General features: G+C 35.6%; 1 protein-coding gene across 1 annotated transcript in view; it reads left to right on the forward strand.

Annotated features, from left to right (window-relative positions):
- LOC124949513 overlaps positions 1-24268 on the forward strand; it is a 43990-nt gene that overhangs the window by 13383 nt on the left and 6339 nt on the right. Inside the window, exon 2 of the mRNA XM_047494695.1 lies at positions 1737-1849. Coding sequence (XP_047350651.1) covers positions 1737-1849 — 113 coding nt within the window. The remainder of the gene's footprint in view (positions 1-1736; positions 1850-24268) is intronic.

Genomic DNA, 24268 nt, shown 5'->3' on the forward strand with positions numbered 1-24268 from the left:
ATAGACGAATAAATTTGTTTCAAGGGTTTATGTATAAGATTGTCTCGGTTTTTTTTTCTTTCCTTTTCTTTTCTTTTCTTTTCTTTTTTTTTTTTTTTTTCCTTTTAATATTTTCTAACACGTCGAAATAAAATATTTATAATTAGAAGAGGGGAATATCTGTTAAAAATGCAGATTTAACGATATTACAGACGAACAGAACGATATTACGATCGTAACGATATTACGATAGAACAGAACAATGATATTGTCTTGGAACGAATACTATTAATAATATCGACGCAAAGAAATCAATCTGCTTACATTAAATTGATCTTTCGATTGCCAGAGATATTTTCTCATATATATATAAAAAAAATGTCAATGAATTTTATGAATTTTTACAGTAATTTTGTAAATACCTCTTTTCTATCAATGTCAATTCTTGCCTTTTGATACAATTTGAGATATAGAATTATATGATCGCGCAAACTTATTGGAATTATTTCAGTGTCGCAAAGAATAAAAATTTTCATTTTATTCAGTTTATTATAAATAATTTAATACGAACGTGATAACGTTTCTGAGATTTTTCGCATGTGCATGAAAGAGCGCGATGGTGTATCTCGATAATCGAAAGCACTTAATGCTCGGAAAGCTAAGATTCCAAGAAAATAAAACTACTTTAACGGAAGGGCGGAGATAGATAGAGAGAGAGAGAAAGAGAGAGAATATATGGACAATGAAAACTTTACTTCCTTTCTATAGTTCACGATTACACGTACGACTTTTTGAAAAAAGTTTATAAAAATGTCTTCCCTATGTAATATTTTCCTTTGTCGGACGTAGAAGAAATCGTATATTGGATTTCCATTTGCCTTTCGTTCGTGAGAGTATTATACGTCGAGACATTTTTTATTTCTTCGCCCCCTCCCCCCTGCCCAATCCCATCCCACTATTCTGTCATTCTCATTTTATTGGTAATAACGTGGCTTTCGAAAGAACAGCAGGAAGACGGAGAATGTTCTCCTAGTCTGACCAAACAATTTTGGTGATAGCAACTAGACGATTTCCTTTCTACCCCCATCGAAAGGGGGTGAAAGAGAGAGAGAGAGAGAGAGATAGAGAGAGAAGATAGTCTCATCGTGGCCGTTGTTGTTGTTGTCACGGACATCGAAACGATCGTATCTCATGTACCGTGGTCGACGATCTTTCTGGGCTACTAATCGAAAGTACAAAGGCCTTAATTCACGGTCAATCGTTGGCGGGGTTCAAGAAGGGAGCGATTTTTCATTACAGCCAATGGATCCGGTTGTACATTTTCTCTCTTATTCTTTCTCTCTCTTTCTCTCTCTTTCTCTGTCCGTCTGTCTCTCCTTTTCTCTCCTCATCCCCTTTCACTAAACCCTCTCTCTCTCTCTCTCTCTCTCTCTCTCTCTCTCTCTCTCTCTCTCTCTCTCTCTCTCTCTCTTTTGCAACGTACACGTGCGCCGAAATATTTTCGATTCTTCGTTATACCCTCTCGGACATCGTTCGCAGTCGAATATCTATGTTTGTGTGTATGTGTATATATATATATATATATATATATATATATATATATGTATAATAGATCATGCTCGCGGCAAAAGCATGCTGAAAGGAACGTCGAGACCTTCTACCGCGCCCACTATCCGAATATATACGACCACTTCGATGGATATGTCTGTAATATATGTATATATATATATATAGATTTGTGTGTTTGTCTGTTTCAGGATGCAGGGACTGACGTTCCCGCGTCGGAAAGGGAGATTCACCCCGTCGTCGTCGTCCTCGTCGTTGCTAGTACTACTCCTACTGCCACTGGCCGAGCTACCCCTCGCGAACGGTGAGTCACTTTCGTTTCTTCTGTCTACAATCTACATCGCCGTCGATAATATATACACACACGTAGATAAATGTGAAACGAAGACACCCTATAGAAAAATAGTCTGTCCCTATGTATATATGCATATATGTATGTGTATGTATATATATATATATATATGTATAGTCTTGATCTTTGTGTAACACATACACGCGCAGACTATAACTATCTTCCTCTATTTCTCGGGCGTGGTACATATGCAAAAGGAAAAGAAATTTTCAAAACGAAATGTATGCAAATACGTGCCATGATTCGATTATCCGTGCAAGAATCTCGGTTTGATTGGTTCGAGTGGGTGGCAATAAATTTCGGAACGTTGCTTCACTCGAGCATGCGCTCTCCGGAGCTTCTTTTCATCCATCTCTCTTTCTCTTTCTCTCTCTCTCTCTCTTTCTCTTTCTCTTTCTCGTTCTCTTTCTCTTTCTCTTTCTCTTTCTCTTTCTCTTTCTCTTTCTCTTTCTCTCAGCTAAGAGAATTGTTTTCGTCGAATTCGCTCGCTCGGAAATTTCGTTCGATGCACCACCTCATTGCTGTATGCGGGTTGTTGAGTTTTCCCCTCGATCACCAAGGAAAACGGAAGGTCGATGGGTGTTATCCAGCTTCGAGCTCATTGATCTCCAACGCAATTCCTTGTAGAAAAATATTTCGCATTTAAGTCGATCTATTAAATTATTATTATTTTATAAAATTTTATCAATAGAAATAATAATTGCTTTGGTTATTCTTATTGTTATTTGACGATATACGAACTTATCTATTAAACTATTTATCTCGTAAATAATTTTATTATTAATTTAGGCGTTACTTTTCGTTTACGCTTTATTCTTTCGAGAAAAAAGTAAAATAATAGAAACAAAATAAGGCAAGATATTCCTTTTTCTTTTTCTTTTCCTTTCTTCTTTTTTTTTTTTTTTTTTTTTTTTTTTTTAAGCATAGAATCTATTCTCAAGTTAATCGACGAAGAAAAAAAAATTATGTCAAACTAAAAACGATCGTCGAAATACGAGGAAAATCATGAGGAATCGTGATGCGATCGTTGAAGGTACGAAGGAGAGCCGTTTATATCGTTCGAATTTTACGCGAATAAAACAAGAGAGAGAGAGAGAGAGAGAGAGAGAGAGAGAGAGAGAGAGAGAGAGAGAGAGAGAGAGAGAGAGAGAGAGAGAGAGAGAAAGAGAGAGGAGACAAAATGGTCCAGATTAATTTTCAGTACCGTCCGTAAATGTCTGAGTAGACTCGTACATATTTAATAAAGTGTCTATCTCCAACGAACTCTGTAGTGTACAGATTAAAATCGTTATATTTGCTACAAAAGCTAAACGGAGTATTATGGATGGTTCGAAACACACTTTCTATATATATATATATATATACGTTTTTTCTCAGTCTGTAAGAATGAAAGGTGGAAGAGAGATATAAAAAAAAAAAAAAAAAAGAAAAAAAAAAAAGAAAAAGAAAAAAGAAAATAAAAAAAAAAGAAAAAAGAAAAATAAAAATAAAAAAGAAACGTATACATACAGTATACGTGTTATACGGGTTCGAGTTCTCGACTGGCAATGGCAATACTTCGCATCCATTTCTCTTGTATATGTGTTTGCCGACGTGTACAGGATATTGCTGACATTAGTGATTCTAGAAGCGTGCTGAGAGGCCAGCATCCCTCGTTCTATTGGTTCGGATGTCCTTTGGTCCTCTTTCTCCCTCTGGTCCCTTGGCAATACGCGGCCAGCACTTCCAGGGTCAGCCGCGTTTCTTTTCTTCATTTCTCTTCGTGCCTAAAGTATTTTCGCGAGGAATCGGTATAGGAAGAAGAAATAGGAAGGAGGGTGGATGGTTTGGAAGTTGAGAAAGAGGAGGAGGATGGGAGGAGAACGAATAAGGAAGGTTTCGCAACCCTCGATTCCTTCAGGCAAACATTTCTCTGAGCGTAAAAATATTTCGTTTACGCGAACCATACCGAACTGTCGTCTGTAGTAGCCTCGAGGATAAAAAGGAAGAATCCTCTAACATATAGAATGAAATTTTCATTCCTTTAGATACTTCCTATTTACACCAACGATGATAGCAACCAACGGTTTACGTTTTGTTCGATGAAAAGTCATAGAATTCGTATTCGAGCTTCTGGAAATTCTTGAATAAACTTATAGAGATGTATCGGATACCAGCTAGCCACGTTTGTTTGTCCGTAGGAATCCATTTCACGAGGATAGTGTTGGCGTCATAAGACCTAGTTATTTTCTCACATCACTTATTATTAGAGAGATAAACAGACACGGAGAGATTGTAAGTTCGAACTATAGCCTGGCATATGTTACTTAGCATGCTCCTTCCGTGCTTCGTTACGTACGTACGTACGTATGTACCTATATACATAGAGATAGAACAAGAGAGAGAGAGGAGAGAGAGAGAGAGAGAGAGAGAGAGAGAGAGAGCCTCGTACTCGGTAGCAACAAAGCAACAAGTCTCGTTCGTTGCTCGTGGCCGGTGGTCGACGTGTCATCATTTCGTTAGACGAAATATGCCATAAATTCTACGCAACGATCCGTCCGGTTCTATTGATCGTAGTAACGAGTCCGACGAGTTCAATCACAGTCACTAGTAAGAGTACCATGACTAAAACTAACACACTAGCTAGCTATTCCTTTTCTTTTTTTTTTCTTTTTTTTTTTTTTTTTTCTTTCCTTTATACAATACCTCCTCTCCCTTTGAAAGAGTTCTCACAATGCCTGTCCTCACTCTTAGCGACCGAAAGCTCTCTCCAACGATCATAAAGAAACGAGCCGGACGATCCTGTCGAGCTTTCTTTTTTTTTTTTACACGGACATCTACTTATATGTATGCTGCTGCATATATATATATATATATCCATATACGTACACATATACACTAATACATGATCGTCTTACACGTGCGAATCGAGCGTTACACGCGCGCATACCATCCGACGGAATTCTATACCGGAGATCAAAATTTCTAGACGGCTCGGTAGACGAAAGGATTCTCACGCGATCCACCTCTTTCCATTGGGATTCCTCATATCAACGAGTTGTTGAGATTTCTTCAAGTATTTTTTTTCTATTTTTCTTTCTTTCTTTTTTTTTTTTTTTTTGTTCTTTCACCTTTTTTCTTTTCTTTTTTTTCTTTTTTTTTTCCATGCAATAGCTATATGTATGTATGTACGTATGCATGTATGTATGTATGTATGTATATATATACCATGTGTCGGTACGATGCTATTCCACCTTCGATCATGATTTAACGATCGCGTGACGAAGATTCTCTGAAAGCGCTTGCTACTCGTCGTTGAACGTTTCTCGATATCTTGTCTTACGATCGTTTCTGCATCTTATAGCGATAACGTAGTTCTACTTTTTAAAGAAAATTACTCTTCCTAGAAAAACGTACGTATAGTTTTATTTAATATTCATCATTTTTATGTACGTATAATACGAATGAACGAACGAACGAATGAATTATTTTATCTCTTTATTCCGTTCTTGGAAATTAACGAAATAGATCGAAGAAAAAGGATTATATCGATTTATACGTAATTATGATAATTATAATTAAAATTTTATCGATTTCTTTCTTTTTCTCTAATATAAAAAATTCATCATCGACGTTAAAATCTTTTTGTAGGATGTAGATTTAATTTATTCGTTTAGATTGATCGTACGTCTTCGTATCGTTTTGCAACGTTGCGATGCAACTCGAGCTTGTATCAACGAGTTTGCATTCTGGTCGAGAAAATGCATCTTCGCGAAAACGACTCGCCATCTGGACGGCGTACGTCGCTCCTCTCTCTCTCTCTCTCTCATTCTCTCTCATTCTCTCTCATTCTCTCTCTCTCTCTCTCTCTCTCTCTCTCTCTTTCTTTTAGCCCATTAACGCATTCCTGCCACCAGTCAGTATTCCTCTTTCTCTCTCTTCACCCTGTTGTCTCATCTAACTGCTTCTCCTTTTACCGTCCCTCATCCATTCCCGTTTAGTAGTCGATTCCTCTCTCTCAAGCACGAGACCATCCTACATCGTTTTCTTTCCACGGTCGTTCTCTCCCCGTTTTCTTTTCTCTTCTTTCGTACTTCTTTTTTGTTTTTCTTTTGTTTTTCGTTTTGTTATTTTCTTTTTTCTGCTTCTTTTTTCCTTTTTCTTTTTTTCTTCTTCTTCTTTTACTCTTTTATTTTTATTCCTCTTTTTCCTTTGTATCTTCGCACGTGCGTATCCGTGCACCCGCACAAATGCACGTTACTTTTACGCACGTTATACGTACAGGGTGTACAATATAATTCGATGGAAAGAAAATTGATTAGTCAAATATTTCTTTTAGTTTAAAATTATATTGTATTCTCTCCTTTCATATATAGAAAAACGAATCGATTTCAATATATTTTCTCAATTTAAAAAACTATAATTGAATGATACGAATCAGTTACGTTACAGGTTAAAATTGTATTATACATATATCGAATCATATATTGTATCTATTTTATTGAATTATTTAATGAAAAAGCTCTGTAGGAAGGGAACGATTTTTAAATGAAAATATTTTACCGTAGTTGTGCATTGATAGATAAAAGATATGTTCCTTTTTTTCTGTCGTTCATTGATCATTTAAAATATTGTATTCGATTTACATCGGGACACCATTTATATGCTCCCATCTCTCGTCGTCAAGAATTATTTCCAGCCGCAGTAGTAACACACAAATCCCTGACATTTTTCCCTTCGTTTTCTTATCCTGTACGCGTCTACGATAGGGTGGAACGATCCAGGAGGACTTATTTTTTTTCTACTCGTCGCTGAAATCCCTTCGATCGGGACAAGGGATTTAAAGAAAAGAGAGATAGCGAGATCACAGACGGTTCAGTGAGTGAATGAGTATGAGAGAGAAAGAGAGAGAGAGAGAGAGAGAGAGAGAGAGAGAGAGAGAGAGAAGGAAAAGCTCGTTTCACGGATTTTGGTTGGAACTCATCCTTCGTCGAGGCGTAAAGAGAGCGGTAAATAGGGCTAGTATACGCTTTAATTGCGTATGAAACGAAGCTATCCGTGTATTTGTGTATGAGTGTGCGTATGCCTAGTTAGGGGTCGGAACAGAGTGCGACGAATCGAGGGTCAATATCGTACCATCCATGCACACGCTATTGATAGCTCGATCACGTTCTCTCATTGTAATCGTTTTTAGTTGACCGCGGGGCTTCGTGTCTACTGAAATACTAGTTGCTATCCTCCTCTATGTATTTACTCGCTCGACGGTGAAAAATATTGCCGTTTTGATCGACGTAAATATATTATTATATTCTCGGGCATGGACATTCGTCGAATATGAATATTCAGGACGATGTGTGTGCGCACGAAAAGTAATTATTAGTATCGGCTTGTGAGGTGAAAGAGAGAGATAGATGGATAGATAGAGAATCAAAGAGAGAGAGAGAGAGAGAGAGAGACGACGAAAACATTTTCAGACCGATGAAACGTTGCGTTACATACATTTTCTTGTTTATTAATGTTCAAAAATTGTATCAATGTACATTCGTATAAAATGGTAATCGTGGATATGATTGAAAAAAAAAAAAAAAAAAAAGAGAAAAAAAAAAAGAAAAAAAAATTGAAAAAACAAAAAGTAAAGTAGAAAAAGTAATTCCCGTTTGAATTTTGGCATAGTAACTTGACGTTATGTACATTTTACAGTAAATTATTTCGCTCGACGTGACATCGAGTTTGGCATCGTGCTTATTTCAGTTATCCGTTCGAGGTAACCATCTTCTTATCTTTTTCTTTTTTCTTCGTTTTTTTGTGTTTTTTCTTTTTTTTTTTTTTTTGTTCTTTTTTCCGTTAGAGCTCCTTTCCTTCGAGCGAACGAGCGAGAAGACGCTCGTTGCACGCATGGCGCCGGAATACTTTTCGAGCGCGTGCTATTTCGTCTGCCTGCAATCTGTCGTGTCACGCGATCCTGCGAAAAGGATAGAGAAAAAAAGAGATAAAGAAAGAAAGAGAGAGAGAGAGAGAGAGAGCGAGAGAGAGAGAAGGTAAGGAAGAAATTCGAATCGCAAGAGAGAAAGACACTTCTCATTCGTTTTTCGCGCCTTTCGCGAAAAACTAGTTTTCACGATTCCAAATAAAAGAGATAAAAATAAAAGAGATAAAGAGAGAAAAAAAGAGAAAGAGAGAGAGAGAGAGAGAGAGAGAGAGAGAGAGAGAACGAATTGCATGTTTTCTCGTTTGAAAACCAACCTGTCCTTAGTTTTCGTTCACGTTCTTTTCGAGTTCTCTCTTATTTTTACGAACATCGTGTATTTTCTTTCCCTTTTCTCCCTCTTACAGTCTCACTATTCCTACCTTCTTTCCTTCTTCTCTCTCGCGAATTAAGTCGTTAAAAGAGAAACTTTAGGTCGATGCCATACGAAGAGAAGAAACCTCACGAACACATACACAGCAGAGTTTCTATCGAGTTTCGTAAACGTCATCGTTTGTTTTATACTTCAGAATCGTTGTTTTTATAACACAGGGCCGCCCTTCTTTGTTTCCTTTAACGGATAGAGAAATTTAAAAACTCTCCGTTAGTCTTTTCTTGAATTGCGGTACGAGAAGATGTCTCTATTCGTTCGTATATCTACTGAAGAAAAGTAAGATGTCAATGTCTTCTTCTTCTCTTTCTCTCTCTCTCTCTCTCTCTCTCTCTCTCTCTCTTTCTTTCACTCACTCCTTCTCTTTTTAATCTTATTCCTCTCGAAAGAGTAGAGCCGACCCTCGTAAAACGCGATTCGGCTAAATATTGCGTAGGCGTTCGCGGCGTAATGGCGTACGGACATCAGAATCTGCCAGAAATAACCAACACGGAGACAAACGGATTACTCCTGGAGGAAATAGAGGGAGCGAGAGGATATTTAAGAAAGATGAGAGAGAAAGAGATAGAGATGGATAGATAGATAAATAGAGAGAAAGAGAGAAAGAGAGAAAGAGAGAGAGAGAGAGAGAGAGAGAGAGAGAGAGAGAGAGAGAGAGAGAGAGAGAGAGAGAGAGAAAAAAGGGAGTCTTGTAAAGCTCCACGTGAGTATTCGAACGAAGCTGGTGGTGGCTTGCTTGCTTGCTTGCTTGCTTGCCTACTTGCTTGCCTTGAGAGTAGGAGGATCCAGAAACAGGGAGAAAGAGAGAGATGAGCATATACGACAAGTACGACACGACTAAGACGACGAAGAAGAAGAAGAAGAAGAAGAAGAAGAAGCAGAGCAGCAGCAGACGAGGAGGAGGACAACGACGACTACGACGACGACGACGATTTTAGACATGCAGCTTTCGTCGCAGAAATGTCATTTATCTCGGACTACACCGCCGGCACTCGTACCATCAACCGAGCCTTCCTTTTCCTCCTTCTTCTCTTTCTCCTCTTCCTCCTTCCGATTATACTATTCCCTCCTCGTTTTCTCTAAACGTTAACCGACGTGAAGCTTTCACGCGTCATATGCCGTGTTCGAGGGCTTTTCGAGAGGCGCGCCGTACTCGGCCGCGTGTGAACACGCAGGAAGTAGAAAAACTCGTTAACGCGCTAACGAACGCGTAGATGACTTTGGAAATGATGCTCGGCCCCTTGTTGAGGACCGTCCATTTTCATCGAATCGATTTTTAAATTTTATGTCGTACCTATTATTATGAACGATTCATTATTTTCGAAGACGGTCCTATAAGTATATATATATATATATATATTATATAGGGATATGGTTTGGCATTTAAACTTATTACAAAGTATTGTTCAAATTATATTATTATATCCATGATAAACAGTGTATAAATATAGTTAGACGTTGAATTTTATATCAATAGAAAATAGATTCAGATATAAAAGAAACTAGTTTTACAACGGTTGTACAATTTGCAGTTTTATTATCCTTTTATCGTAAAATCTCTTTATAGCACACTCGATAACACGGAAAACGTTCAACGAAGAAAAACAAATTTGAATTGCTGATCGATTGTTCTACATAAAGTTGGAATGCAAAAGGGTTTACATTTTTAATTATGAATAATAATGGGAACGCTTTCAGTTGATTCACATTTTCATTTCTTTATTTTAGAAAACATTACGATAACATGGAATGTATAACGAACGTTGCTCGTTCCGTTTTCATATCAAATGAGAAGTATGTCACGGGGAAACGTTGTTTGATAAAAATCATGAATTCAAACCGATCGACGTTCGCTTATATGTATACCGTTAAAGGGTAATATGTAGTATCGTTTGTGATATTCAATAGTGCATCGGAAACTTCCGACCGGGAACCATATCGCGAACCTAGAAATGGTTCCAGTAATTTACGAAGTGCGACGTTAAATGCTGCGCCCGTGTTAATATCATACACCGTTGTCTCCTACATCTGTCACGTGTATTCTACTCTCCTCTTTACAAATGCCACTACTTAAGCGTGCAAATACGAGAGAGAGAGAGAGAGAGAGAGAGAGAGAGAGAGAGAGAGAGAACGAGGCCGGCTTAAATCCCGACCGTTCACCTCAATCCTCGCGGACTTGTAAATTAGAGCGGGATTAAAAAAAGAAAAAAGAAAAAAGAAGTAAAAAAGAAAAAGAATAGAAAAGAAAAGAAACGAAAAAAGAATAGGACATGAAGCGGATTATATTCTTACTTTAACAAAAAAAAAGAAAAAAAAAAAAAAAAGAAAAAAGAAAAATAAAGAAGAGAAGAAGAAGGAGCAAGGGATATAGATAGATTGACGATCGACGTATATCTATCGATCCTGAAACGATGTGTCCTATAAGCATACTTTAATATAAATGAAATTAATTAATTTAAAATAGATCGATTAGGTTTTGTTACATGCATTCAAGGGGGGGAAAAAAAAAATTTCGAAATAATATAATACTACATATACGAAACATTGAGAGTGGATTAAAGAATAACAAAAGAAAGAAAGAAAGAAAGAAAGAAGGAAAGAAAGAAAGAAAGAAAGAAAATAAAGACGGAGAGATGGACCGACGTTTTTTCATTTACGTCTGATATCCTTTTAAATTCTAGATTAAATTTTATTCCGACAATAATCATAAGTATTACTTTTATAGAAATTAATGTCCCGTATAGATCATCAAAGAGAGTTTGTCTCCGCGATCAAATAGAATATCATTGCTAGGCGGTGCAAGTATAGCGGAAAGTAACCTTTCAGGATAGAAAAAGAGAGAGAAAGAGAGAATGAGAGAATCAACTTGCCATCACGTTTTTTATGACTCGCTCGGACCTTACTTTTCCGTAGCCGTCGGAAAAAGTAGAAAGGTGGGGGAATGGTCGAGTAATAATACCGATATTGGATCCAATTGCGAGCTGTCCAGTCTCGCACGCGAGATACTTCCTCTCGGTGCCAAAAATATGACATTAGGGCATTTTATTGACGAAGCTTGACGAGAAAGAGAGAGAGAGAGAGAGAGAGAGAAAGAGAAAAAGAGAAAGAGCAGACTGCTTTTCCGCAGGTCGTTATCACGGATGACGTCGAAACCGTAAATGTTCGGGCTAGCAGACTCGTTAACTGGCATAAATGGAAATATAAAGTTTTCAGCTCGTACTTCAAGCCTTCTCGTAAAATTTTACTAAATATACTTTTCGTATTTGACCGTTTTAAATATATATATATATATATATATATATATATATATATATATATATATATATATATATATATATAAGAAATGAGAGAAAGAAAATCTTATTTTTGTATTTTTTGTTTTTTTATTTCATATTTTCTTACGTTGTTTCTTTTTCGGCTCTCTTTCTCTTTCTCTCTCTCTCTCTTTCTCTATATATATATATATATTTTTTTTTTTCATTCACATTCGGTCTATTTATTTTTCTTTCGTACGTCGTTATCGTTTCACTGTAACATGACATATTAAAATATTCCGATTCATAATTGGCACGATAAGAAAGTAATTTCTAAAAAAGAAAAAAAAAAAAAAAAATAAAATAAAATAAAAAGCGAATACTCGTCATTTTCTTGATGTTATTTCATTCATAGAATATGTATCGAAAAGAAATCAATGAACGTGAAAAATGAATAGGACGCGCATGCTCGTTTCTTATTTTCATTTTAGCACGAAATCTTTCTTGGATTCGGTTAACGTGGCTAGTTTTTTATTAGGAGAACGTGGCCTCTTCCTCAGACACGTGCTCTTCGATCGTATTTTAACTCGTCGCACGTCTTCCGTCCTGGAGTGCGACATCTGTTAGAGGCAAAAAGCTTTTCTCGTTGCTTCCGTTTCGGAGCAGAACTCTCCGCGGACCGTGAAAACTCACCACTTGCCGCTGATTAGGATGATTGATCGTTCAAGATGACGAAAACGTTCGTTCGCACGCCAACCAATCTCTTTTCTCCTTTCTACAACTGACTCTCATTACGAGTCTTTTAAAATCATGTAAAACAACATCGACAAACCTTTTTACGTGTGATACGATTAAACTTGAAAAAACAAAAAAAAAAAAAAAAAAAAAAAAAAAAAAAAGAAAAAAAAAAGAGGAAAAAAGAAAAAAAAAATAAATAAATAAAGAAAGAAAGAAAGAAAGAAAGAAAGAAAGAAATCCTTTCTATCATTTAGAAATAAAAATTCCAAACAATTCTAATGGTATTCGATTTTTATTTGCCACAGTCTCTTTGCAAAGGAGTCTTCCAATCGACTCTCTTTCGGTTTCATTGAGCACCCTTATTTACACGCTGACTCTTAAAGAGTCTACTCGAGTTCGAGACTCTTCTCGAGGTGACTCATCTCGATCGTTACCTATGACTTTCTTCTCGTTTCTTATCAAGAGAAATACGTATTCTTTATAGAGATATAAGGTCTACTCTCGTCTTCGAGTGGCCGTATCGCACTTTTGCACGTCTCGTTTCCGTATACGATATATATATGTATATATATATATATATATATATATATATATACACGTACATATATATTCTATATATATATATATGTATATATGTATGTATATAAACTGGATTTGCGATTCATCGAACGAAAATGCTGTTTTGTAGGAAGTAAAAACGAGTCGGGGGTGAGCACAGTTTTGCTCCATGGCCCTTTCCTCATTTCTACGTAATATGTATCTATTGTACATACACATATATATATATGTATATATGGGATAAAGGAACGAGAGCTTACGAACATTACGAACTCGCCCGTATCACATGGGTAACATTTGTAGTAGGAAAACCATTATAATTTATAGTTCATCCAATCATACGTTTCTCGGAACGAGTGCTCGTCGAGTTTTCTCTTTGCGTTAGTATGTGAATATGCAGCGCTTAAAACTCGGTCACATATATATAAACGTAGACTCACATATACATATATATGTATATATGTGTGTGTGGATATACATGCGTATATATAGGTACAAGTCAAAATGGTGGTACAGAATCTGAGATTTATGTCACGTTATATGAGTCTCTTGGCGTTACTTATTTCGGTACATGCGCGTTACATTAAAATCGCGAAAGGCGTGCCCGGTACGTACGTCCTTATGTGTATACATGTATATATATATATATATATGTATATGTATATTCACTCATGCACTCGAACTTTCCCCTCTTCGATACGCTTCACTTCGCTTCGCCACACTCCTCCTCTCGTATTTCGCATTTTACTTCGCTCACAAACGTTAAAATCGCTCACACGGTGCGTGTTTTACACGGCCGTCAAGTGCCCGTTTTCGAGTTCGTCGATCGTGAGAAAGTAGCTTTTCGACATCTCGATATATTACAGGTATTCAAATTTTTTTCTTCTTTATTTTGTAATTTTTCTTTCTTCTTTTCTTTTTTTTCTTTCATTTCTTTTCTTTTTTTTTTTTTTTTTTTTATTTTTATTTTATTACGTCTTATTACGTTCCAAACGTAACTAACGATTAGTTTTGAATGGATATACAACGAGTATTCGTTTTAATAGTTACGTTCAAGAAATAGGTACATAAATTACAAAACGAAATTTCATTTTTAATTATATTTCAGATCGTTTTCTCGAGCATATATCGATTAAAATTGATCATTCGTATAATGAAAAGAATACTTCAATGTAACAATTGTCTGAACGATTATTCATAGTTTTCTATCGACGAGTTTTATTAGTTTTTCTAACAAATCCATAGAGATATTTGTTTCAAAATAATTACAAATAATAACAGAATATATATGAGAAGATACAAGTGTCAAAATAAAAATTGTCAATTTTATTATTGTTAGAAAGATGTTTCTCTTTTTTTTTTTTTTTTTTTTTTTTTTTCAGAAATTTAATACATTCGATACTTCGTGTAAAAAATTTAATCTCGTTCGACTTAGGTGTGAGATAAACGATGGATCAAAAAGAAAAAGAAAAAAAAAAAACTATTCCTTGATCTCACGCTCGATATCTCTTCTAACATCTACATATTGGCTTTTAGAATTTGTTTCTTTTTTTTTTTTTTTTTTTTTTATTTTTTTTTTATTTTTTTTTAATAGACAAGAATTCTCACTTATGTTCGGAAGAATTTGAAATGCGTATAAATTATCACCCCTTGAAACATCTTCCCATTATATAGCCTTTCTCTTATCTCTCGTGTTTCAAAGTAGGTACGTCGAAGCAGATAGTATAATCTCACGATCGTTTTATTAAAGACATTTTAATTTATATTACATCGAATAACGATTGCACGTTATCATTGAACTTTACCTTTAAACCTGTTACGATAGCGGCTCGATAAGACGATGTGTAAGGGCGAGCGAGCGAGTGAACGAGCGCGTGCGTGTCCTCACATTTCCATGGGGAGCGGCTACGACCGGATTCCTTAGAACGAGAATCTTCGTTACTTCTGTTGTTTGGTACTGTTGCTGCTGCGGCTTGCCGCTGCCGCTGTTGCAGCTGCAGCTGCAGCAGTTTAAAGAAACGAAGAAGAAGAAGAAGAAGAAAAAGGAAGAAGCAAAAAAAGAGAGTGAAGAGAGATAGATAGATAGAAATGGAAAGAGAGAGAGAGAGAGAGAGAGAGAGAGAGAGAGAGAGAGAAGGATGGCATGTGTGGTATTAAAGTGTAGCCAGTTAATGGGGTCAGGTGTCAATCCGTTAGAAGAAGAAGCAAATAGTTTTGCGTAAGCTCACGTTCAAACCACTCGGTATTGGCCCTTAAACTTGACAACTAAATTAACTTTATGCTGTCTCTCACGCATGTATATGAGTTGGTTATATATATGTTCAAACCTTTCATACTTGTTTAATCCATTTCGCGTTAGGTATATATATATGTATATGAAAATGGTTCTATCTCTGTCTGTCTTATTTATTTTTCTTTTTCTTCCTTCAGTATCCTCGTCTTAAAGTATCTTGAAATTAATTTCGACGTACACGGCGTACACTGTCATGGCTTGCCTCGTCGACGTCCTCTTGCCTTGTCGTTTTTACCTTCCTTCCTTCCTTCCTTCCTTCCATCCTTCCTTCCTTCCTTGGTTGCTAGCTTGCTAGCTTACTTGCTTGCTTGCTTACTTTCCCATAGCTCAGCCTCCTCTTTTCCTCCTTCTCTTTGTGATCTTGCCCAAGCTATCCGTTACTTCGCGTTCCGTTCCGCTTTTGCATTCTCTCGTCGGGAGCAACGTAGTCTCCAAAGACGTTTTCGATCTCAAAAATGATCAAAGCTTTTCAGAGGGAAATTATTTGCTAAAAAATGTCTTTGTGTATAGTTATATGCATACATATAACTCCCTTTGAAGAAAGAGGTGGGACTTTGGCGAGTGGGTGGGATGAGGTCAAGGGGGTTAGGGATGTTTAAGGGGGTGGGCTGGGGTTTATATTTAAATATTAAATTTTTATATTTTCATAAAATTCAAAGTTCTTTCTTTCTTTTGATCCCTTTTTCTTCTTCTTCTTGATTCTTTTAAATCATACATTAAAACATACATAAATAACTATTTTAAATTAGAAAAATTTATAAGTAATACTGTGATCATGTCACACGGTTTTGTCAATAGTTTTATAAACCTATATATATATATCGATGATACAATCTTATAGAAAAGATAATATCCATGATAATGTAAATTAATTATAGATAAAGATGAAGATAGCTGATAAAATGGAAGGAAGACGAAAAAAGGACATAGAAAGAAAAAAGATTGGAACCTATCGAAGAAAATCGCTTTTATCGAAGAAAGTGGTGAAAATTCAGGATTTGAGAATAAGAAAAGAAAGGGAGAAGAAAAAGAGAGAGAGGGGAGGGAAAGGAGGGAGAGAGGGATTCAAGGATCATGTCGGCAACGAAAAAATTGTCGGCTCTCGTAGGTCAACACACTCGAGCGGTTCTTATCCGGTATTTCTCTCTCTCTCTCTCTTTCTCTCCTCTCAATCTCTCTCTCTCTCTTTCTCTCTCTCTCTCTCTCTCTCTCTCTCTCTTTCCCTCTTCTTTGGTGGCGCACGAGCGGTGTCAGCATTTCGCATCTGATATACGAGGGTTCGATTTACATCTAGGTGCTGACACGAATAGTGAGAGAGAGCGAGACGGAGAACGATAGGTCGTCGTCGTCGTCGTCGTCGTCGTGTAGTCTCGATCGGCCGCCTAAGTGAGAGAAAGAGAGAAAAAGAAAGAGAAAGGCATCGCATGTGCGCATGAAAGAATGAGAGAGAGAGAGAGAGAGAGAGAGAGAGAGAGAGAGAGAGAGGAATGAATTGTCGCGTTCACGGATCGTGGAATCGCATAACACACACGGGGCGTCGATCGCATTTCTGAACGTCATCCTCTTCACGATTCTCTGTTATCCTATCCGACGTTTGCGGTCCAGCGTTCGCAATCATCATGATTCGAACGTCTACGTGTCCATCGGTTCTCTCTCTCTCTCTCTCTCTCTCTCTCTCGTCCTTTCTTTTTCCCTTTTTTTTTCCTTTTTTCCCTTTCTCTCTCTCTCTCTCTCTCTCTCTCTCTCTCCTTCCTTTTTCTATTTTGCGTTGATAAGGTTTATTTTATTTTTTTTTTTTTTCATATGAAAAATATTATTTCTTCTTCAGGTTTTTCTATCGATACTTTATTATGGTGATGAACAAATTTTATTAATACGTTAGGACGTTATTTATGGCAAGGTTTTTTTTATTAGCGCTTACGAAAAAAAAAAAAAAAAAAAAGAAGAAAATGAAAAAGAAAAGAAAAAATTATGATTGTTATTTATATAATATAATAAGTATAAGGACTTATTTTATTGATAGCTAGTTTGTATGATATGTACGATGGACTTATTTTTTTTCATATTTTTTTTTTTCTTTTTTTCTTTTATATATATAATCAAGTGGATGGTTTTACGAATTTATTCATTCCTTTTTCTTTTCTTAGATATAGTAATTCTAAGAGATTATATTAATGTATGAAAGGGTTAAGAAGAATAAGAATATAATTATTCTCTTTAATAAGTAATAAGTTTTTATATAAAAAGTATGACAGATTAATTATATTAAATAATTTGTTTGTGAGCTTTCTCTCTCTCTCTCTCTCTCTCTCTCTCTCTCTCTCTCTCTCTTTTTTCCTTTCTTACTTTTGTTACAATCTAATTGAAGTTTCTCACGAAACTTATAATCGTTTCATTCGTCGGTGCATCCGTCATTTCAATTCGTAGTTTGGTATACCCGTCAGATCTTGTAACATATTCGATCGCTTAAATGAATAGGACCTCGTCAATGTCATTTTCGATAATTTATCGCGAATATCGAACGCGACTTTCGACGAAAGAGATGAAACGAACAAAATAAACGAACGAACGAGAGAAAAGAGAGAGAGAGAGAGAGAGACAAAGAGGAGTCTGTGACATGATGTAGCCGTAAATTTTGCCTCGACGTAAAATAAACGCGTTCGAGTTGAAATGCGCGAACTCGAGTCGGCGACGACGACGACGATGACGACGATGACGACGATGACGACGATGACAACGATGACGACGATTTCTTTTATCGACAGACTCTGACCATTATCGAAGCATCTATTTGCGTTACGATAACGGTACAATGACAAAGAAGAAAGTATCGTCTTACGTTTACATGATTCATGATAACGACGATATCACTTCGAAGAAAAAATAAAAGGCTCCTTTGTATATCGATGACAAATTTTTATTTTACCTCGTCGTGATCTAAATTAAAAGTAATTTAATCCATGCAAACTGAGACGTCGTAATACATAATATCGTAAAGAAATGTGATCGTAAAATAAAGAAAGAATCAATTGAAAGAGGTATATAGCAGGGGAAAATATTTTTTTCTTAACTTTAAGAAAAATAAAATTCTTCGATTTATATATTCGTCTTATATATCGCGCCCATATTTTCAATATATATATATATATATATTTTTTTTTTTTTTTTTTTTTTTTTTTTTTTAATGATAAATCACGTTATAAATTCAACTTTGATTCTAACATCATTATCTCTTAATACAATTAACAAATTGAAACGTTTAACGTTAATTTTTCAAAGCTCCCAAATCAATTTTCTTCTTCGAAGTTTAACGAAGTCACTTATTCCATGCAACTTAAGCGAAACTCCATGAAGAAGAAGTAGAAGAAGAAGAAGAAGAAGAAGAAGAAGAAGAAAAAGAAGGGAAAAAACAAGAAATAAAAAAAGGTTCAATTTTAGAATCTGAGAGGACACTTCTGGCTGCGAGTAAATTATTTTTTTTTTGCTCTCTTTTTTCTCTTTCCCTCTGCCCCACCCCCTACCTCCCTCTCTCCCTCCCTCCCCAAAAATCCTGTTCCTTCGTTTTCTCTTCGCTTCTCTGAGCTAAGCTAATCCACGAACGATAATCCATGACAAATTGATCGCATGGAGCCCGCGCGCTCGCAGAAGTGAGAGAGAAAAATAAGTAAAAAAGAAAAAGGAAAAAAAAAAAGAAAAAAAAAAAAGAAAGAAGAAGAGGAAGAAGACTCTCTTCAGGAGGAGGAGGAGGAGGAAGAAGAAGAAGAAGAAATCTCAGGACCGGGACGTGTTACTTGTCCCGTATTCGTCCTCCTTAATTCTACTCCCACGTTGATAACTGCGGCGCACATTCTAGGACGACCGCCAATAGCAATTTTGTAATCACCCGGGCCTCTTAATTAAAGTGTAAGCCACGATAAGGCTCTTAATTCTCCCAATAAAACGCTCGTTCCCGGCTGCGTGGGTACGCTCGTTCCATTATTGTCAGCATGAAAGTCGTGCGGCACCTGCGGCCAACCCGGAGCGATCGGCTATCCTCCCTCTCCCCTTGCCCCCATTCTCTCTCTCTCTCTCTCTCTCTCTCTCTCTCTCTCTCTCTGTCTCTCCTTCATTCTTCCTCATTTTTTTTTGCAATACGATGTCTACCGCATGCGGAGAAGCATGCAAGCTGTATACTTCGCAATGCTAAGGCAAGAATAGCCTTCTCTCTCTCTCTTTTTTTCTCTTTCTTTCTTTACTCCTACCAATGAAAATCCCTTAGCTTCGGTACGCCCCGTATAAGTTGGACGTCTCTACGTAGCTTTGCACGGAGCACTTTCATTAGGGGGAGTTTCCCTAATAGAAAGAACTTGAAGGAAGTGTAAACGCATCGATGTTCCCTTCTTTTCTCTCTCTCTCTCTCTCTCTCTCTCTCTCTCTCTCTCTCTCTCTCTCTCTGTCTATCTATCTATCTATATATCTATCTCTTTTTCTTTTTCTTCATTTTTCTCCCTCCTTTACCTTTACCTCCTCCTACTTCTACACAAGAGCGGTCCTCTCGTGAATATTTTAGGACGAAGTTTAGTCAAACACCGCCTTAAATTACGCCATTACCTCTGTCGTTTCCTTACCCCAAGAGGGGAAAATAATTCTTTTTTATTGGCACGATCGGGAAACCGAAATTTCCCTTATTTTCCCTTCTTTTTCTTCGTAAGAGTAAAAGGAGGAGTCTAGTATGCTAAAAGGAGGAGTAGTCTATAAACTGACCTCCCCCCCCCCGTGCCCTCCGATGGATGAACGTTTGTTGTTCTTGTCTCTTTTGTTTTTTTTTCCTTCTATCTTTATTTTTATTTTTATTTTGTTTCTTTTTTTCGTTTCTTTTCCTTTTTTTTTTTCTTTTTCTTTTTCTTAAAATACGTACCAATGACATAAGGATTTTTCGAGAATGGAAAATTCCATTTTGTTAATGGAACATAGGAGCGATGACTTTTAAGTTTAATTTTCTTTCTTTCTTGAAAATATTTAGGGAAAATGATAGTTTCTTTTTCTTTATTTCGCGTAATGAGAGGGGGTGGCAGGGAGGGAGGAAGGGTGAATTTCATCGTTGGTCCCTCGTTACGTAACGTTTTTCAATTGTCTATAAGAAGTTCAAACTTTTCTACATTTCTCATGGACGCGGAAGGACATCGGCGGGCCGTCGGAGTTGCCGCGACAACGTCGAGTTTTCTTTCGAAGAAGAAAAATTAATTTCCCATCCGACGGATAGCAGGAAGGAAGGTAGAAAGGTAGGAAGGAGTATCGAAATTAATTTAAAGTGCTTTCGATAAATCAAGTCTAGCATAATTAAAGAACGATTTGCTTGAGACGACTACGACGACTACGACGACGACGACGACGACGACGACGACAACGACAACGTTGACATCGCGAACGATAGTTTCGAGAGTTGCTCGTTGAAGGCCAAGACACTGCCGACGAGACAAGTTGCACTTTAATAAATCGCGCGTGGAAGAGAACCCTCCTTCCTCATTTCGCTTTCTCTTTAAATGATAAATACTCCTTTAGAACAACACATTAGAAATTCTCCTTTGCCAACGAGAAACTCAAAAAGGGAGACGATAGATGAGAATTGTTAATCTACTTTTGATTTACCCTAGAAGATAATTTTCGTAAAGATTCAAAATCGTAGAGATTCTTACGTTTCAGCAGTACGTGTATTATTTTATTCTATTATTCGAATGATAAAAAAAAAAAAAAAAAAGAAAAAGAAAAAAAAAGTAGTCATTATTTTATTCTATTATTCAAATAATTTTTAAATATAAAATGTCATATAATCGATTTCATTTATCTTATTTAAATTAACGTTATTTATCGTATATAATTATTAACGTATAAATACAATTATTAAATTTTACGTTAAACTTTATCGTACAAAGTTTTCATTTATTTTTACTTATCGATTGATCTTTTTATACTTTTTGATATTAGAATTGATCAAAATTACAAAATCAATGTCAAGCTTTTACGAATAAAATATTTGTGAACGCAATAACCTGGCCAATGACAGATAGGTACGTAAGTACATACATACATTGGTACATAAAATCGACCGTACTTGGTCGTCGTCACCCTCGAAATAGAGAAAAGTGTTCGGAGGGTTCCTCCTCCTAGGAGATTTATATTCATCGTAAGACTATAGATACGACAATTTATTCGTGTATGCTCTTCATCTTCGTCGCGATAAGACGACGTACGGTCTGTCAGCGAGCAAATCCCAAACGTGCACAGCATTTTTAAGATAGGAAGGACCGATCGTATTTTTGTATCGTCAAACAATTCTTTATTATAGGGCTAAGGGTAATATTCGTATTTTATAATGTTTTAATATCATCTTAGTATTCAAATCCTAACAATACCATAATTCCTCTGGATATCGCTTTAAAAATATCCGTAGAATATCATTATTAAAATACTCTTTATCATATTGAAATATAATTCTATTTTTCTGCGAAATTTTTTTATTCCAATGTGTATTATCGAATAAAGAATAATTCGTATTAAATTATTTGGCTATTTAAATGTTTAAAATATTAAATCGGGAAAAATGAGTTTTTTGGTCATAGAGGATTAAACTTATTTCATTCTAAAAGAATAGATATATTATTTGCTTTTTTCTTTCTCTCTTTTATTCTTTTTTTTTTTTTTCTTTTTTTTTTTTTTTTTTTTTTTTTTTTTTTTTTTTCTTTATTTATTATTATTAAAGAGAACGTTATACCTTCTAAATTTGATATTTCAATGAATATAAAGTTATCTCTGTCCTCATTCGAAAGATATTATTATTTTAATAATATTAAATTTCATAAATACACTTGTTCATCGATCGTAACTCTCCCCGGTTAAGAAATTAATTACATAAACTATTGGAATACTTTAGTATTTCAATATTTAGAGTCCCGTTTTATTATATTCCTTTATATAATGAAAAACGATCGCGTATAATACCCCATCGTACATGTTTGCTCATGTGTCTGTGCTTTGGTCAAAAAATAATTTTGAAGTTAGACCTCGTTGTTTTATTATTTAATCGTTTATTTCGGTGGGTGTGTTTTGGTAACAGATAATGGTCATTCCAAAATGTCCATATTATATTTCGAAGACCGTCAGAGGGATACCAAGATTAGGCTGACGTTTGAATATGGTTAAAAGCTTCGTGAATATTAAAACAAGCAGTTGAATTTACTTGATTTTTCTCGTGGACTGATTTTTTTTTGTTTTTTTTTTTCTTTTTTTTTATTAACGAAAAAAATATCACAACGACTGCAATAACAAGGACAATGAGACCACGACTGATTACGACCTTCTGCCATTCTCGTTTTAACTTTCCGATTGTCATCGGAGTTTATTTATGAAATCCTTTCATCGAACTCATAATTTATCATACCAACAATAAATTTATTTCATTAGTTTTATATATATATATATATATATATATATATATATATATATATATATATATATTGGTTGGATACTCGATATCAACGATTTTATTATTTGTTTATTTATACAACGAAGATCCACGAAGTATTGTGCATTCGAAAAAAGTGTCCTTCTGAAAAATTAAAAAAAGATGGGCTTTGCCGTAGAACCGATCGCCGCGAGACGTTTTCAAAACACATAAAATGAAAAATCTCTCGTGATTTGCGTACGATTGGATAGCGTGAGTTGGAGAGGGGGTTAGGGGGGAGGCGGGTTTGAAGGAGGAAGAGGTCCGAGGGAAGGAGGAGGGTTGGTAGAGTTCGAGCGAGGCGAGTCTAGAGCAAGATGAAAAACAAATAAATCAGCCGGTTAATTCAGCCAACGAGCGGCGCGCCGGCAAACAGAGTTAATCTCTGAAAATATTAGATGACAGCGAGGAAATAAGCCAGTGCCACACCGGGGCATTAATTACGGGCACGGGCTAAAAATAGTGCCCCATGCGGATGAGACGAAGCGACGTGAAAACGAGCGAGCACTATTCTCCCCCCTCTCTCTCTCTCTCTCTCTCTCTCTCTTTCTCTTTTTCTAGCTCGCTTTTCCACCCTCCTCTAACCCATTTCGTCTGTGCAGAGACTTTTCACTGCGCTCATGCAGTCGGCCAAGAAATCGAGAAATAGGAATGCACGTGTGCTTGCCTCGCCTGTTGACCGATTTTAAAATAAAATCTTTAATTCAGTAAATCAACGGAGACTCGTAATTATTACAGTTGGATAATTATAATAACCGTCGATTTCATTTCGTTAGTTTAATTGTGTGTTCATTCGGACGATTCTTTAAAAGAGAAAAATGAAAAGAGAGAGAGCGAGAGAGAGAGAGAGCGAGCGAGCGAGAGAGAGAGAGAGAGAGAGAGAGAGAGAGAGAGATGAATAAATCCTTCGATTAAATTATACAGCGCTAAAGTAATATTTAGAGAAGAAGCTCTTAATCAAAGACAAAGAATGATTCAATACATTTTTATTTTATGTTATTTATGTATAAGGACACAACTGTTTCATAGCATAACTACTCAATTAGCATAAAGCCAATTATATTTAAATTGTAATGAATCAATTTTTTTTTATAGACTACCATTCGCTAAATGACTTATGATTAAAATTTTAATCTGAATAAAATAGAAAATAAGTTAATGAATTATTGGCATCCTATAAAATTATAAAATTTTTTAAATAGTCGATATTTAAGCGAGGATTTAAACAATTCAAGAAAGGAACAAATAAACAAATAAAACTTGATCTCTATATATTTCTCAATTTCTATTTAATTCATTATAATCCGACGGTTTTTTTTTTTTGAATCCAGGATGAAAAAATATTTAATAGAGAACTTATTTTGTTTTCTTGTTTCTTTTTCACGTAGGATATGGTGCCATTATAAAAAAAATGTAGATTCTTAAAAAAAAAAAAAAAAAAAAAAAAAGAAAAAAGAAAGAAAAAAAAAGAAAGGAAGAAAGAAAACAAAAAGACAAGTTGACCTTAAAAAGTAATAAATGTCATAATATTTCTCCCTTGAGATTAGATAACTCTTGTCAGAATAATTTTTCTCAGAAGTGTTATGTTTTCAAGATAAAAATTTTTAATGCTATATTATGAATACCTGGTATGCATTATAATATAATATTATTATAAAATATCAAGTATATAACTTTGATTTAACAAAAAAAAAAAAAAAAAAAAAAAAAAAA

The sequence above is a fragment of the Vespa velutina genome, chromosome 5 (genome assembly GCF_912470025.1).
Source record: "Vespa velutina chromosome 5, iVesVel2.1, whole genome shotgun sequence".
In the NCBI taxonomy this organism is placed as follows: Eukaryota; Metazoa; Arthropoda; class Insecta; order Hymenoptera; family Vespidae; genus Vespa; species Vespa velutina.